Source organism: Balaenoptera borealis (genome assembly GCF_965194805.1).
Source record: "Balaenoptera borealis genome assembly, chromosome: 14".
Classification (NCBI taxonomy): Eukaryota; Metazoa; Chordata; class Mammalia; order Artiodactyla; family Balaenopteridae; genus Balaenoptera; species Balaenoptera borealis.
In genome coordinates, this window is record NC_138875.1 from 86,415,705 (window position 1) to 86,432,226 (window position 16,522).

General features: G+C 58.7%; 1 protein-coding gene across 1 annotated transcript in view; it reads right to left on the minus strand.

The window, feature by feature from the left end:
* DHX37 (DEAH-box helicase 37) overlaps window positions 1-16,522 on the minus strand; it is a 30,280-nt gene that overhangs the window by 1,736 nt on the left and 12,022 nt on the right. Inside the window, exons 6-23 of the mRNA XM_082353212.1 lie at window positions 15,297-15,389; window positions 13,448-13,544; window positions 12,436-12,549; window positions 10,418-10,519; window positions 10,080-10,194; window positions 9,363-9,458; window positions 9,076-9,158; window positions 8,216-8,363; window positions 7,677-7,753; window positions 7,138-7,370; window positions 4,944-5,055; window positions 3,472-3,578; window positions 3,131-3,319; window positions 2,577-2,701; window positions 2,364-2,480; window positions 922-1,094; window positions 458-572; window positions 197-334 (exon numbers count right to left, since the gene is read on the minus strand). Coding sequence (XP_082209338.1) covers window positions 197-334; window positions 458-572; window positions 922-1,094; window positions 2,364-2,480; window positions 2,577-2,701; window positions 3,131-3,319; window positions 3,472-3,578; window positions 4,944-5,055; window positions 7,138-7,370; window positions 7,677-7,753; window positions 8,216-8,363; window positions 9,076-9,158; window positions 9,363-9,458; window positions 10,080-10,194; window positions 10,418-10,519; window positions 12,436-12,549; window positions 13,448-13,544; window positions 15,297-15,389 — 2,234 coding nt within the window. The remainder of the gene's footprint in view (window positions 1-196; window positions 335-457; window positions 573-921; window positions 1,095-2,363; window positions 2,481-2,576; window positions 2,702-3,130; window positions 3,320-3,471; window positions 3,579-4,943; window positions 5,056-7,137; window positions 7,371-7,676; window positions 7,754-8,215; window positions 8,364-9,075; window positions 9,159-9,362; window positions 9,459-10,079; window positions 10,195-10,417; window positions 10,520-12,435; window positions 12,550-13,447; window positions 13,545-15,296; window positions 15,390-16,522) is intronic.

Sequence of the window (16,522 nt, forward strand, 5' to 3'; positions counted from 1 at the left end):
TGGGGCGCGCGAGCCGGTGAGCAGGGGCCACGATGGAGGCCCACGCCACCCTCCCCCGCCAGTGCCCTCCCCGCCTGCCAAGGGGGCCCGCAGCCTGGGATGAGAGCGCAGGACACACACACGGCCCAGGGCACGCGGGAGGCGGGACCACGTGTCCAGTGGAGCCCAAGGCCGCCGGGAAGTCACCCCGACTCACAGAACACGCTGGCCCGGTGACACAGCATCCGCCCCTTCTCGGGGCAGTAGGCGGGGGGCGGCTCCTCAAGGGGCTTGTCAAACTGGCAGTAAGAAGGCAGCAGGACCGGGATCCACTGCACCTCCACAGTCGAGACGCCTGGGGCCGGGAAAGAAGGGATGGGGGCTCGGCGAGGGGCTCACGGGTTCTCCCCTCAAGGGTCCAGCGACACGGCTCACCAGAGCCACGCGGGTCGGGCGAGGGGCTGGCCAGCTGCGCTACCTTTCATGTACATCTTGGTGGTCTCCACAATTTCCTGGTAGACCACAAACTCAGGGAGCTCCCTGAAGAGCACGGAACTGGGGTGGATGAAGACTGGGTCGTCGAGGAGGGGGGTCTGCGAGAGAGACGGGGGGTGGGCGTGAGTCTGGGGGATGCATGAGCGCCAGGTGAGGCTGACGCCCTGAATCCAGTTACACCCTCAGCCAGGAAAGCAGGAGAGCGTCCGTCAACCGATGAAGGGCTACCCTGGCGGGGTGTGTCCGCCGACGGAGCGTGTACCCTGCCGTGAGAGGTACTGACACGGGCTGCAGTGTGACCTGCCAAAAAGCGCAGCACTGAGCGAAGGAAGCCAGTGCAAGAGGCCACGCAGTGTAGGATCCCATTCGTGTGAAACGCGTAGAATAGCAAATCCGTAGAGACAGAAAACAGATTCACAGGGTGGGGAGACTCAGAGAGCGTCCAACCTTGTAGGCGTTCTTCCACTTGTCATCCAGCAGGTCCTCACTCTGGACCCTGCGGGCCAGGTGGTCACCCAGGCCAGCCGTCACAATCTGCCGCAGGTAGGTCACCTGGCTCTCGGAAGGCGGCTGCATCTTGGGGTCCACAAAGAGCCCGGCCTCAGGGCACATGGCGTTGACTGGGGGGAGATCCAGGCGTGAGGAAGGCGAGGCGGGGGCTGGCTCCGCCCGGCCTTCTGGAAGGCCCCAGGCCGCTCAGCTCGGAGCTCTGGCCTCAGCGACCTGCGTACCTCGGCCCCCGTCCACCGAGGATGCCCACCCACACCCACGTCTGCCTCGTCCTTGGGACCAAACCCCAATTCCCTTGCGGGCGGCGGACCGTGCTGCCGCGAGAGCTCGCACTTGACTCCCTGTCGGCCTTGGCGCAGGGAGCACGCCCAGCCAGGAGACATGACACACGAGTCACGCTCTCTGAGCAGGACAAGTGTGGAGACCACCTCTCCCCTCGAGGGCCCTGCGCTGCTGAGCCCAGGCGCGAGACGCAGGGCGAGGCCTCCTTCTTCTGCATGAGAAGGATCTGAAGCTCTGGAACACTTCGCAGGTGGGGAGAAAGGAGGTGGGGCTTTGGGCCCTGCTGCTTGGGGCGGGAGGAGGCGGCAGGGAAAAAACGAGAAGAGCAGGACGGGGGAGGCAGGTGGGAAGAGCGGGCTTGCGGATCTTAGCTCCCCGACCGGGGACCAAACCCATGGCCCTACGGTGGAAGTACGGGGTCCTAACCACTGGACTGCCAGGGAAGTCCAGGGCTTTCTGTTCTGAGGTTTGCAATGTAAATCTGTCTTCCCTACAAAACCTTCAGTGAAACCTATGCTGTTTAACTTAAAAAGAGAGAGAAGAGGAAAGAAACAGGAAGAAAGCAGAACACTGGGACAGGATGCGGAAGACCTGCCACCCACGCCCAGCCCTAATGTGACTTCCAACAGGTCCGGTCCCCACCGCTCAGACCAACAGGAGCGGAAAGCAGGGGCTGAACCGCCAGCTGCTCCCCGACTCCAACAAGAAGGGCCCCTCCCACTGCTGGAGAAACAAACCAGGGCCGGACCCTACTCGGGAGCAGGGACCCCTGCATGAGGCTGCTGGGCAGGAGGTGCGGCCAGCAGCTGGTCCAGGCCAGAGCCGGGACAAAGGGTGATGAAAGGGATGTCACCAAGGAAAGGATGAGACGGACAGACAGCCTCACGGGACAGCGTGCACATGTCACTGCCCTGCTCGTGTGCGTGTCCTCGAAGGACCACAAAAGTGGCAAGCACTAAAATAGATTTTAGCGAATAGGTGAATTTGCAAATGTGGAATCTGTGAATAACGGAGATCGACTGTACGTGGGTGACGTCGCTCAAAAGCAACTTTAAACGTCAACAGGGTCAAGTTCTCTACTGGGTGTAGGGCCATACCCGCAGCGGTCAGCTGGCCCCTCAGGCGCCGGATCTCCATCATGGCCCTATACCGCAGCCCGTTGGCCTCGCAGAACTGGGGAGAGCAGCCCGCGTACTCGCAGGCTCCCACGGCGCCTGTGGATGGGGGGGGGGGTCACTCATTCTCGCTGCCGCGTCCCACCCCGCGTGACCTCCCCACCAGCCACACTCCACGCCACGCAGGGCACTCACCCAGCAGCACCATGAGGTCCCCGAGTTTCAGAGAGGCTCCCTGCCCCGCCCAGATCCTCTTCATTTGGGCTACCCGGGCCCGCTTGCCCTTTAGCCTGGCGAGCTCCTCGTCGCTGGCGGCTGGCCTGCGAACACACACACCACTCAGGCTGTTGCCCTGGCCGCACATGGCTGCAGAGGCAGGGAACACGCCAGTTACTCAGGGTGGGCCCAGAAAATGCCTGGTGGGGTCATTGATCAACATGCCCATGATCGTGGGAATCCCCTGGTGGTCCAATGGTTAGGACTCTTGCGCTTCCACTGCAGGGAGCATGGGTTTGATCCCTGGTCAGGGAACTAAGAGTCCACAAGGTACACGACGCGGCCAAAGACAAATACAAAAACAAAAACAAAAACCAGAGATCTGTAGAGATCAGAAGACTGCCAGGCGCAGGGCGGGCGAGGGTCTCGCACAAGACCACTCAACAAGTCAGTGATGCCCCAGGAGGCCAGGCTCCACACCATCGCTCAGCCGAAGGCAGGCGGCCCCCGAACGCCCAGCCCCCGGCCCCCACCTGTCCAGCTCCTCAAACAGCTCCCGGACAGTCATGGCGGCCACGATGGTGATGGCGTACGGCAGGCAGCCGTGTTGCCTGCTCAGCGCCAGCATCCTGGCGTAGCGCGGCGCCACGGGGAACGTGGCCATGGTCCTGCCCAGCTCAGTGATGGGGCAGCTCCACCGGGACCTCTGCAGCTGCTTCACCCTGGAGGATGGAGGTCTGTGATGGGTGCGGGGAAGGCCTCACGAGAAGCCTTCCGCACCAAGAGGCCTGGTGCTCGGTCAGCTCGGGAGAGGGGAGGGGCAGAGAACGGGGCGGGACCTGGGTTCCCCACTTCCCCCGAGCTCCTGCCCTACCTTTCTGTTTTTGGGGGCGCCTGCAGGGCACCCAGTGCAATCAGCAGCTCCTCGGCGGCGATGAGGGCCTCCACGGAGGGGGGCGTCGGGAAGGGGAAGTTGATGACCTGGGACACAGGGAGACATGGCAGGAGACAGGTGAATGCGGAGGAGGAAGCAGGGGACCGGAGGAGGGAGCAAGGCCAGGCCTGGCAGGAGGACGGGGCTCCTACCGCCTGCCCTCCGAGCACCACTCACGCTCAGAACATGGGACACGGGGGCCTGGACACACGCAAAGTCCACGTGCCGGGGGAACGCCAAAGGCCCTCTTCCTTCATTCATTCACATCACCCACTCACTCAAAAGCATGTACTGAGCACCTCGTGTGCGCCAGAGGCTGTTCTTGGCGATGGAGACAGAGAAAAACAAGACAAGGATTCAGCCTCCACTGAGCTTTCATTCAGCCAGAAGGGGCCGCAGACGACCAGTGAGTACACACGAGAATAAACGTCATCACAGGAGAAAATGCGCCCAGACAGTGAGATGATCAGGGGACAGGGAGTGACCGGGGTCGGGGATGGTGGCACCTTACAGTGACCAACTCAAAACAAGCGTTCAAATAAATATCTGTACATAAATGTTCACAGCACCCCTAGGCATGGCAGCCAAAAGGTGGGAACAACCCAAATATCCATCGATAGATGGATAAACGGGGGTCCATCCATACGATGGAATGTGACTCAGCCATAAAAAGGAATGAAATTCTGACACATGCTACAGTGTGGGCGAACCTTTAAAACACAACGCTGCCAAGTTCAGCCGTGGATTATCCAAACAACAGAAATATAAAACAGGTATCGATTTATAATATTTGCTGAAATAAACTGACTGATTCAAACTGTCAGCTAGGTTCTTTGACACTGAAAATAAAATACCAAACATAACTAATGTAAAAACTTTCAGCAATGAAACGCATGATCCTCTCTTTTATATTATCTTACTGTGTATTGAACTGATAAATGAAGTTTACATTGGCTAAAAAAAAAAAAAACAAACCATGATGCTGAGTGAAAGAAGCCAGACAAAAAAGGACAAATATCATATGATTCCATTTTTATGAAACGTCCAAAATGTAAAATCCATAGGGACAGCAAGAAAGCAGCCTCGTGGCTGTCAGGGGCTTGGGGGAAGGGAGGGCTGGGAGAGACTGCTGAGGGGGGTGGTTCTCTCTGCCCGCACCAGCCCTCCCAGAGCAGGGCAGAGGCGGGCACCCCTGGACACACTCAGTGGGTGCAGCACTGGGGAGGTGGGGGGCCCACAAGAAACCGCCAGGGGGCTGGGCAAGCACCACAGGGCTCAGCTCCTAGGGCTTGCTGGGCCGCAGGGAATGAGGAACAGCCCCCGAGGGGCTGGGGTCACCCTTGCCCACCAGACTGGACACAGGTACCCTGGCAGATCAGTGGGGTGATGGCAGGGCTAGGGCTGCAACTGACCTTTTCAATGTTGAGAGCTTTCATCTGAAGGGTCAAGTCTTCGACAGGCCTCCGGGTGATTTCAGGAGGGGGGAACTTCTCAAAGTCACCGAAAACCGCAGATGAATAGAGTCTAAGCAGAAGGAAGCACCAGAGACTAAGAAATGTTAAGTAAAAAAGGAAGAAACTCAGCCAAACTACCTGGCATTGAATCTTGACTCCACCACTTACTAGGCAAGGTGTTTACCCTCTTCCTGCCTCACTTTCCTCACCTGTGAAACGGGCGAACATAGCAGCTGCCCCGTTGGGATTAGTGAAGATATTTCAGGTATCTTCACATAGAGTGCTTAGAACTGCCTGGCACACGGCACTCAGGACGTTTTAACTACTTTATTGCTTAGGAGTTTTCTTGGCATAGTTTCTCAATTTTCTTTTCTTTTGTAATGTAAAGCAACGTTGAAAAGAACAGCATACAGCTACTGAAAACAAACAAATAAAACCCAGCACACAGGGACTCCCCTGGTGGTCCAGTGGTAAAGAATCTGCCTTCCAATGCAGGGGACGTGTGTTCGATCCCTGGTCGGGGAAGATCCCACATGCCGCGGAGCAACTAAGCCTGCACGCCACAACTACTGAGCTCGTGCACCTCAACGAGAGAGCCCGCGTTCCGCAAACTACAGAGCCCACGCGCCCTGGAGCCCGCAGCAACTAGAGAGAAGCCCACATGCCTCACTGAAGATCCCGCACACCGCAGCTAAGACCCAACACAGCCAAAAAAAAAAAAAAATCCAGCACACAGACTGGGAGGAAATATTTGCCAGTGATGCCTCTGACAAGGGTCCAACACGAGGATTATACAAAGAACACTTACAACTCACCCATCAAAAGACAAACAACCTGACTGAAAAATAAATGATAGGGACTTCCCTGGTGGCGCAGTGGGTAAGACTCTGTGCTCCCAACGCAGGGGGCCCAGGTTCGATCCCTGGTCAGGGAACTAGATCCCACATGCATGCTGCAACTGAGTTCGCATGCCACAACTAAGGAGACGGCAAGCCACAACTAAGGAGCCCGCGAGCCGCAACTAAGACCTGGCACAACCAAGTAAGTAAATAAACTAAAATAACAAACACTATAAAAAGAAAAAAAGAAATGATAGATCTGAATAGACATCCCTCCAGAGAACAGGTACAAATGACCCGTAAGCACGTGAAAAGATGCTCAACGTCATTAGAGAAATGCAAACCAAGACCACTGTGAGATACCACCTCGTACTTCCATTTTTATAAAGTAGAAAAGAGCAAGCGTTGGTGAGATGTGGAGAAATTAGAACCTTCACACACCGCTGGTGAGAATGTATAGATAAAATGGAGAAGCCGCCGTGGAAAACCATCTGGTCGTTCCTCCAAACGTGAAACACAGAGTCATCGTACAACCCAGCAATTCTACTCCTCGGTATACACCCGAGAGGCATGGGGACAGACGTTCAAATACGTGTGCATGAATGTTCACAGCAGCACTATTCACAGTGGACAAAATGTGGACGCAACCCAAGAGTATCAACAGATGAACGGACAGTGAGATACGGTCCCTCCACGCAATAGCACGTCACTCAGCCATTACAAGGAAATGAAGCACTGACACAGGCAACAGTGTGGATGAACCTTGAAAACGTGATGCTGAGTGAAAGAAGCCAGACACAGAAGGTCACATACTGTCCGATTCCATTTACAGAAAATGTCCAGAATGAGCACGTCCGTAGAGACAGGAAGTAGAGGAGTGGTTGCCGGGCGCTGGTGGGTTGGGAGTGGTAGGGAGATGCAGGGAGAAACTGATTAATGGGTACAACTGATACATGCGGTCTCTTTTGGGGTGAAGAGAACGTTTAAAAATTAATAGTGGTGATGGCTGCACAACATTGAAAATATACTAAAACCCACAGAATTGCACACTTTAAATGGTGAGTTTTATGGTATGTGAACTTTACCTCAAAAAGGTGTTAATAAAACCAAACAAAAATCGAGCTGCTAATAAACACAGGGCCTGACGTCAGTAACAGAATAAAGAAATAACACCAAGTGCCTGAAAGCCAACAGAAAAGGGGGTGTGAAGGACGGATGCCAGCAGGACACGGGACCCCCCTTTCCTCGTCCGTGGGGGGGTGACCACTGCACAGTGGCCCCAACGTCACTGGAGGGGCCCCTGGGAGCCCCACCTGTAGCAGTGGCCGGGCTCCGTGCGGCCCGCGCGTCCTGCCCGCTGATCGGCCGAGGCCTGGGAGACCCAGGTGACGCGGAAGGAGGACACGCCGGTGACACGGTCGTAGTGCCGCGTCTTGACCTTCCCACAGTCCACCACGTACTTGATGCCTGGGATGGTGAGGGACGTCTCGGCCACGTTGGTGGCCACAACACACAGCCGTGTCCCCTCTGGGGGAGGTTGGAAGACCTAGGATGGGGGGACAGGAGCAACAAGAAAACTGACCTTTGTCCCAGCAGAGTCAGGGAAGAATTCGTGGGTCAGAGGTCAGGTGGGGCAGGACCTGGAGGTGACTCTCCTCGCCTCGGGCCACCGCTCCCAAACTGAATGAGGGAGTGTTCCCGTCCTCCAAGTAGGAGATCCCAATACCCTCTCAAAAGCCTGGGGTGCCGATCGGACAGCTGATGGGGAGGGCGACCCGGGCCGGACCTGCTCCCACCTCAACGCCTGTGGGTGCCCCCCACCGGACATCCATCCCAGGCCCCGCACGGTTACCTGCGCCTGCTTCTCCGGGGCCAGCAGAGAGTAGAGAGGCAGCACGTGGAGGGGAAGCGAGGCGTCGGGCTGCCCACCTGCAGGGGAGGCAGAGGCCTGCTGCACCCCGCTCCCCTGCTGCCCAGCGCCCCTGCCCGCTCGGCCAGAGAGGCCCCCCTGCAGCCCCGCTGCCAGGGCTCAACCCTGGGCACCGGCAGAGAGGGTCGGCAAAGCCAGCCACGCTGCAGTCTCTCCTCCTCGGAAGAGTCCCAGGCCCTGTGTGGAGACCCCTAAGGGCTTGATTCTGCCCCCCCCCCCAAACCCCCAAGGCCTGCGTTCACCCAGCAAAGCCAAGCCCGGGAGTGGCGCCCCCATTACAACCGGCACAACAGAGACCTGAGGGCCTCCTCTGTGTCAGGCGGTTTCAGGAGCTCAGGAGACAGCAGGGGGCAGAGCAAGCAGGAACCCCAGCTCCCCTGGGGCTCGCTGCTGGAGAGGGCCCATCGCTCGACCCAAGCCCAAGCCCACGCGGTGGGAGCAGAGGCCCCGGCGGGTCCCACCTCCGTCCGGCCCGTCGTCCCCTAAGTCCAGGTCCAGGTCGGAGCCCAGGGCCTCCTCGTCCTCCTCGTCCATTTCCGCGTCCCTGTCCTCGTCACCTTCGCCCGCTGGCAACACCGAGTAATTGTCCAAACTGATCTGGGGCAGCGTCTACGGTCAACAAGACATCAGCACCGCGGGCTGCGAGGGACCCTGCGTGGAGGCTGGCGTTGCGAGCAGAGCCCGCGGCCACGTGACCCTGGGCAGGTCACTCAACCCCGTCCTGCCTCAGTGTCCTCATCTAAGAGTTGGGGACGATCATGGGACTTCTCGAAGGGCTGCCGTGAGGACACTATGAGCTAACACACGTGCAGCCCTGAGACCACTGCCTGGCACCCTGTAAAAGCAGAAGTGACGTTGTGCAGACGCCCTGGGGAAAATGCCCCCCACGCCCGGCCGGCCCGTCCCCCCAGCTCTTCAGCAAGCACAAGGGGTCCCTTTCCCTTGTCCGACCCTCCCTGGGCATCTGTGCAGGCCCTGCTCAGGGCTCGGGGCTGGGCCTTCCAGAAGCTTCCTCCAGGCCCCCAGTACAGGGAGCCTGGAATGTTTTAAGTCGCAGCCCACCCTGCAGCCTCCGGAGCAGCACCAGTCAACCCCTCCCTCCACGGCAGGAAGGTTCTAGACCCCTGCTGCCCAACAAGGCCACCAACAGCCCCAGGTGGCCACTGGGCACCTGAAAGGTGTCTAACACGACTGAGGAGCTGAATGTTAATTTTATTTGGCTTTAATTGAATTTACACCTGTGCAGCCACACGGGGCTAGCGGCCACCACATGGACCAGGCGGCTGCAGAGCCTGAGCTGCCCCCTCCAGCCTCTACGCACCGTGGCCTTGGCCTTCCTCGCCCGAGCCTGCGACTTCTTAAACCTCCGCGTTTCTTCTACCGAATCTTTCTGATCGTCCTTTTCTGGGAAAAGATGAGCAAGTTAGGGAGAAAGCCATCTTGTGGCTGGTGCCAGGTCATCAGGGTCCAGGGTAAGGTCACTGCATCGATCACCATTCACTGGGGGGACGGGAGGGCGGGCAAAGGGCTGGCTCTTTCGGGGGAGGCTCCGAAGCCCAGGCTGACCGCCCCCAGCCTCTTGGGGGAGGGGCTTCAGCTTGGGGTTACCTGGAGGCCTGTGCCTGGCGACCGGGAAGGCTCTCCTCAGCCTGCGGCACAGCGCATGCACCTCTGCCTGCCCCGTCAGGAACACCAGGATGCCGCCTGCGGGGAGAACCAGCCCCACCGTGACCCGCTCGTTCACGCAGCAGACGCTGCCTTGGCCATGACCGTGTGCCAGGCCTTGATCTGAGAGCTGGGGCGCAAGGAAGTGCTGATCAAACCAGGGCTGCAGAGGTCCAAACGAGCAACGGGCAGCTGCCCACACACCGAGGGCGCTGGGACGAGGAGCTAAACAGTTATTGTGGGAGCCGGCATCCCATCCCCCGGTGTGAGCCCAAAAGATGGGGAAAGCAGCTCTGCTCCGGGGAAGTGGGAGCAACCCAAGTGTCCATCACCTGGTGAAGGGAACTAACGGAGCACGTGCCACGGGGATATGGTGAGAACTGTGAGGGGGTCAGGAGTGAGGCTCAGGTGGGACACACCTGTTCACCTGCCCTGTGTCTGTGGGGACAAAAGGCACCCTCCACCCCCTCACCCCCTACCCAGTTAGTCCCTGAAGCCTCGCAATCCTTGGGGCAGAACATGGCAGGGCAGGTGCTGTGAGCGCTCTGGGACCAGTGAGGACACTGAGGCACAGCGAGGCCAAGTGACCACCTGAGCCCCGCTGCCTGCACCCCCGGGTCTGGAAGGGGAGGACCGGCCTCCTCCTGGCCAGGGCCTCACCTGCGGGCAGCGTGCGGTGGATCTTGCAGACCTTCCGGAAGCACTCCCCACTGCAGTCTTCCAGCGGCGTCCGCTTGTTAAAATGCACGGTCACCGGGAACTGCCGGGACTCAACCTACGAGGACGCCCAGGGAAGCACGGGGTCGGGGGTCGGGGGTCAGGGGTGACCTGAGCCCAGGCCCAGGCCCTCCCCTTCCCTGAACTCTGTGACCACGAAGGTCTCCGTTTGGTGCTACGATCCCATCCATCTCCCCCGCAGCAGGCGTCCTGCGCTCTGTCGCAGTTGACAGAGGGGCCCGGCCTCCCCCGGCGTTCTGAGACCCCGGCCTGGGCGGTACCTTGATGACCGGGGGCGGCTGGGCGAAGAGCCGCTGGTTCTGGGTGAAGTCCTCCACCCGCAGCGTGGCCGACATGATGAGCAGCTTCAGCGGCAAGTGCCTCTGGGGGACGACAGACCCGGGGACCCACAGCCGCCGGGGGCCAGGAACACTGACGGGGAGGCGGGCCTTGGGGGAGACCTGCCCTGCCCTCCCGGCCTCCCTCCAGCCCCACCCCGCCCCAATCCTCAGTGGCTTGTTAAAGGAGCCCTTAAGATCCCCCCGAGGGGACGTCCCTGGTGGCACAGTGGTTAAGAATCTGCCTGCCAATGTTGGGGACATGGGTTCGAGCCCTGGTCCTGGAAGATCCCACATGCTGCGGAGCAACTAAGCCTGTGCGCCACAACTACTGAGCCTGCACTCTAGAGCCCACGAGCTACAACTACTGAGCCCGCGCACCACAGCTACTGAAGCCCACACACCTAGAGCCCATGCTCCGCAACAAGAGAAGCCACCGCGATGAGAAGCCTGCACACCGCAATGAAGAGTAGCCCTGCTCGCCGCAGCTAGAGAAACCCCGCGCACAGCAAAGAAGACCCAACACAGCCAAAAATAAACAAAATGGGACCTGGCAGCTCTGCTCCTGGGCACAGACCCAAGCGCAAGGAAACAAGTCCACACGGAGACCCGGACACAGACATTCACGAGAGCCAAAACGCGGAAAGAGCCCAACTGTCCTCCAACAGATGAATGGATATATGAAACGTGGTCCCTCCACACATGATGATTCAGCCATAAAAAGGAATGAAGCACTGACACAGGCTACAATGGAGATGAACTTTCAAAATGTGCTACGTGAAAGAAGCCAATCACAAAAGGCCACATGTTGTGTCATTTCATTTACATGAAATATCCAGAATAGATAAATCCATAGAGACAGAAAGTACACTGATGGATGCCTTGAGATGGGGGGAGTGTAGGAGGATGCGGGTGACAGCTAAAGGGTACAGGATTTCTTTTCAGGGTGATAAAAATATTTTAAAGTTGATCATCGTGATGATATAACAACTCTGAATATGCTAAAAAAACACTGAATTGTACACTGTAAGTGCATCCATTACGTAAAATAAAGTCACAAACCGCCCCCCCCAGATATCAGGCCAACACCTGCCCCAGGGCCTTTGCACCAGCTGTTCTCAATACTCAGAATCTCCTCCCACCGGCACCCCTCCTCACTCCCTCACTTCCTCCAGCCCCCCACTCAAAGGTCACCCTCTGAGTCTTCTCTCACTACCAACCCTCCACCTTCTGCCTGGTACTGCCCCCTCTCCCCGGCTTTGTCCGTCACCAGCTCACAGGCTTTCTGAGTTTGCTTATCGTCAGTTGCCCTCATGAAAATGGAAACCCCAGAAAGGCAGGAACCTCTCTCCTGTTCACTGCGATGTGCTCGGTGCCTGGCACACAGCACACACAGACCTGATGTCTATCTGACAAAGGTTCTGCACTTCTAAGAACTGGGCGTGGCAGAGTGTCAACCTGTCGCGGGACTGGCGGGGGCCAGAACAGGACTGCTCCACAGAGCTCCCACCCAGGGCAGCATCCCTCTGACCTCCGCCTCTGCCTGATCCGGGGTGGCGGAGATGCAGGCAGAGGCGGACCCCAGGCCGGGCGCAGGGCAAGCATCTCAGAGCACGCGGAGCACAAGGGCTTGGCTGGGTGGCCCCACCAGCGCTGCGGGTTCCAAAGACCTGGCTGGCGCCTTAAAGCCGGCTGCAGCGGGGCCTGGCCCACCACGGTCTCCTTGCTTGAGCCTCTTGCTCTGGACAGAGGGAAGGGTCACAGCGGATGAGGCTGGACCCAGGGCAGGGACCCAGAGGGGGTCACAGTGGATGAGGCTGGACCCAGGGGGGGTCTGTTTACACCAAGACCCGCAGCCCAGCACCGGGCCTGGGGGGTCCTGTCCCAGGAGACCCTCTCACGGCAGCAGCCCGGGTGTGGACGTGGCCGGGGCTTCGGGGCTCCCCGGCGCCCTCACCTACCTTCGCCCGCAGACACGCTATGCGGGATAGGAGGCCGACGAGGATGTCGGTGTACACGCTCCTCTCGTGCGCTTCGTCAATGATCACCACCTTGTACTTCGGCAGCAGGAAGTCCTGCGGGGAGGTCCGGGGATGAGGCCAGCCAGCCGGGCCTGAGCCCCCCAGGGTCACCGTGCACCCAGAGTGCCTGCTCAAGGAGCCCCTGTGGTAGCCGGCACAGGTCCGGAAGCTCTCGGCCTGCGGGGTGTCCTGGCCTATGACCCCGGGCGAGTTGCTTCTCCTCCCAGGCCTCTTTCTTATTCTGTCAAATGGGACAACGGGACCCATCTCATGGGGTCACGGTGAAGTTTCGATGACAATTACTGTCTGTAAAGTACATAGTACGGGGCCCGGGCCCTGGCAGAGAAATCGCTAGAGAAAAGGCAGCTACGATCTATTAGAGCTGAGCTACCAAATGCAGATGGCCGTGGGGCGGGGAGGGCAGGCAGGAAACAGGAACAAGGGGATGCTGGGTGGGGACCAGGGGCAAGAGCTCAGCACATGCCATACAGAAAGGGGCCATTGGACGCCACAACACACTCACAACCACCGTCCCAGGTGGCCTCAAGGCAGAGGCAGGTGTCACCTCTTCCCTCCCCCGTGACCCCTGCCCGGGGGGTGTCATACAGCCCAAGAGAAGCAGTGTGCATTTGGCTAACACTCAGTCTGTGAACCAAACCACAATGAAAATACAAGTTCACGTTTAATGAGCACTTACGAGGTGGTGTGCTAAGGTGCTTTCGTGCGTCACACGATTTTTGTTTCAAAGCAATTAGGAGGAAGGTACCAGCTTGCAGATTGAGAAACCAAGGATCACAGAGGTTAAGTAAGTTAACTTGCACAAGGTCACACAGCGGCACGGTGGTAAACGCAGTGCTTTGCCAACACTCACTGCTCACATTTCAAGTGACATCCTAGCCCCCCACCCCCATGCTTACCAGCCTTGCTTTGTGATACCAGATGAGCAACCAACCTTCTGGATTTCCTTGAGCAAGACGCCGTCGGTCATGAACTTGATTCTGGTCTCTTCGGTCACGTTTCCCTCATATCGGATCTGATAGGAGACGACCCTGTGGGCACAGGCTACGGCTCGGTCCCCCAGAGCTGCAGCTGCCTGGGGCTGCAGCCGTGCGGCCACTCCAAGGTGGGCAGAGGAGCAGGCCTGGCCCCGCTGGGCAGGCGGCCGAGGGTAGGGCCCACCGGCTCCCCAAGCAAGGCCCGGACACCGGCCCGCCCCGCCTCCCTCTCCAGGAGCTGTCACGGGCAAGTGAAGAGCATGTCAATCAAACACACACACAGACCCTGCTGGAGCCCGATTTGAACAACCAACTGTAAAAGCTGTTTAGGAGACAACCCGGGAGATGGGAACACGGACCGGAGCACACTCAGGAGTTATGATACACTCTTTAGTGATAGTGATGGTATTGCAGTTATGTTTTCAGAGTCCTTATCTTAAAAAAAAAAACAAAAAAAAAATACAGGGACTTCCCTGGTGGTCCAGTGGTTAGGACTCTGCGCTTCCACTGCAGGGGGCACGGGCTTGATCCCTGGTCAGGGAGCTAAGATTCCTCAAGCCTCGGGGCGCGGCCAAAATAACAAACAACCCAAAAAACCCCCCGACTCATGATCTTTCAGACCCGCACAGTGAAATATTGAGGCTGAGATGATGTGAGATCTGAGACTTGCTCCAAACTGGGTCTCGGGTACATGGGGGCTCATCATACTAGTCTTTCCACTTTTGTATACGCTTGAAGATTTCACACTAAAAAGCTGAAGAGAATGAAAGAAAGGGGCAGCTTTGTATGTACTGTAGTTTTCAAGATACGCATTGAAATGGCACAAGAAAGATACAGAAGGGCGTGAACAGTATGAACCATTCACACCAGACAGCGAGAAATACAGAGACGCACAGAACTGCCTGCCTGTGCACAGAACTGTCTAGAAGGATCCACAGGAAATGTGCAGTGGTGGCTGCCACGGGGGAGGGGAGCCGGGGGCGCCTCGCCCACCTAAGATGCGAACAGAACAAGGCTCCCAGTTTGCGTGCTGGGCCCAGCGGGGGCAGGGTTCTGTCCCCAGAGCCAGGACGGGCCTGACCCATGGCAGGTCCTGCTCGGTAAACATCTGATGACAGCGTGGACGGCGGGCACTCTGCCTCGATACGATTCTGTGCTTTCTTTTTTCTTTCTCCTCGGCCGCGTGGCGCAGCTTGTGGGATCTTTGCTCCCTGAGCAGGGATCAAACCCGGGCCCTCGGCAGTGGAAGCGCGGAGCCCTAACCACTGGACCGCCGGGGTACCCCCTACAGTTCCGTGCTTTCCGAGCCTCAGACCCCACTGGACACGCCATCCCTTCCAGCCTGAACTGGATGGTCTGGGCTGAGACCCAGGCGTCTGCGCTATAAACACGGCACCGAGTCATCCTCAGGCCAGGGCTATGCTGTGTTCAAACTGCTTTCCGAGGCAAGTCCTGCAGACTTACTGCCGGAGAGGATTTTCCTTTTGGAAACTTGAGTTGTAAATTAACCCGGCCACGCTGCCCGCCTCCTGCCTGCCTTTGGCCACCTGCTGCTCTGCTCTGCCCTCAAGGCCCTGTAAGGGCCACTCTGTCCCCTCACTAAGGGCCTGGCTGGCTCGTCCCTGCTTCACGGCGCCCCTGGCAGGAAGGTCCTACCGTCGGCATGTAGGGACCGCCCTGTGCTTAGATGCAGACGTGGCGCCCCCTCCCGGCGCCCCCCGGGGGAACGAGGGCCTGCGCCGTGGCTCAGATCTGGCGGGGCCAGAGGGCCACCCCCAACCCTCCCACAGGAGGCAGAGCCCTCACCGCGGCGACAGATTCATCTCCTTGGCCACTCGCTGGGACATGGCCACGGCGGCCACTCGGCGGGGCTCCGTGACGCCAATGATGCTGTTGTCACTGGGGGAGGAGAACACAAGGCATCAGCAGGGCTCCGCCCCACCCGTCTGCCCCAAAGTCACACGCGGCTCCAGACGCGGCCCTCACTGGGGGCGACGGGCCACGGGCGCCCGGCCAGGCACCGCAGCATCACTGAACAGCAGCGAAAGGGAACGGCCCACAGGGCAGTCTACAGGAGACGCTCCGATCGTCACGGGGCGAAGGGGTAACCGTCCGGGTTAGCCGCAAACAAGAACGAGGCCTAGGTGGACCTGAGCCCGCAGCCGGGGGGCCTGTCCAACCCAGCCGAGCACGCGCGCCTCCACAGAACCGACCCAGGGCACGGGTGGTGGATTCTGGGCAGGAAAGAGTTGACCCAGCAGGCCCGAGGCTGCTCTCCCTACAAAGCTCTGCTTCCAGGGCAGCCCCTGGTTGGTGTCTGGGATCCTGGATTTCAGGAGGGCTCCCGCCTCTCCCTGACGGACAAGAGGGGCTCACTGCACCTGAACTGTCTGTACAAACAAGGTGGCTCATGCTGACACCTGCTTTCCTTTGGGGAGTCTAGAACTGGGTAGGTACCAGGCAGAGGGCGCCTGTGTGACCAGCCCCCAGTACGAACCCTGGGCGCTGAGCCTCTACTGGGCGTCCCTGTTTGATGACACCTCACATGGGCAATGAAGCGTGTCCTGTGTGACCCCCGCCCTGGGAGAGGGCTCTGGGGGCCTGTGCCTGGTTCCCCCAGACTTCACCCCGTGAGCCTTTCCCTTTGCTGGCTGTGCTTTGTGTCCTTCACTGTAACATATCACAGCCATGAGTACAACTACATGCTGGGTCCTGGGAGTGTTCCCAGCAAATTGCTGAACCCGGGGGTGGTGTTGGGGACCCTGACACACACGGGTCAGAAGGGCCATCCCTCCCACCAGGGACCAACCTAAACGTTTTACACAAATTCAGTCATTTCATCTACATAACAACCCCATGAAGTAGGTGCAGTGATGAACCCCATGTCACAGCTGAGGAAACTGAGGCCCAGAGAGGTTAAGGAGCTTGCCCCAAGTCACACAGCATGTCAACGGCAGAGCCGGAATTAGATCCCCAGGAGCCCGTGCTCCTAACAACTTCCGGGGACCACGTCTCACTGTCACCTGAGGGAC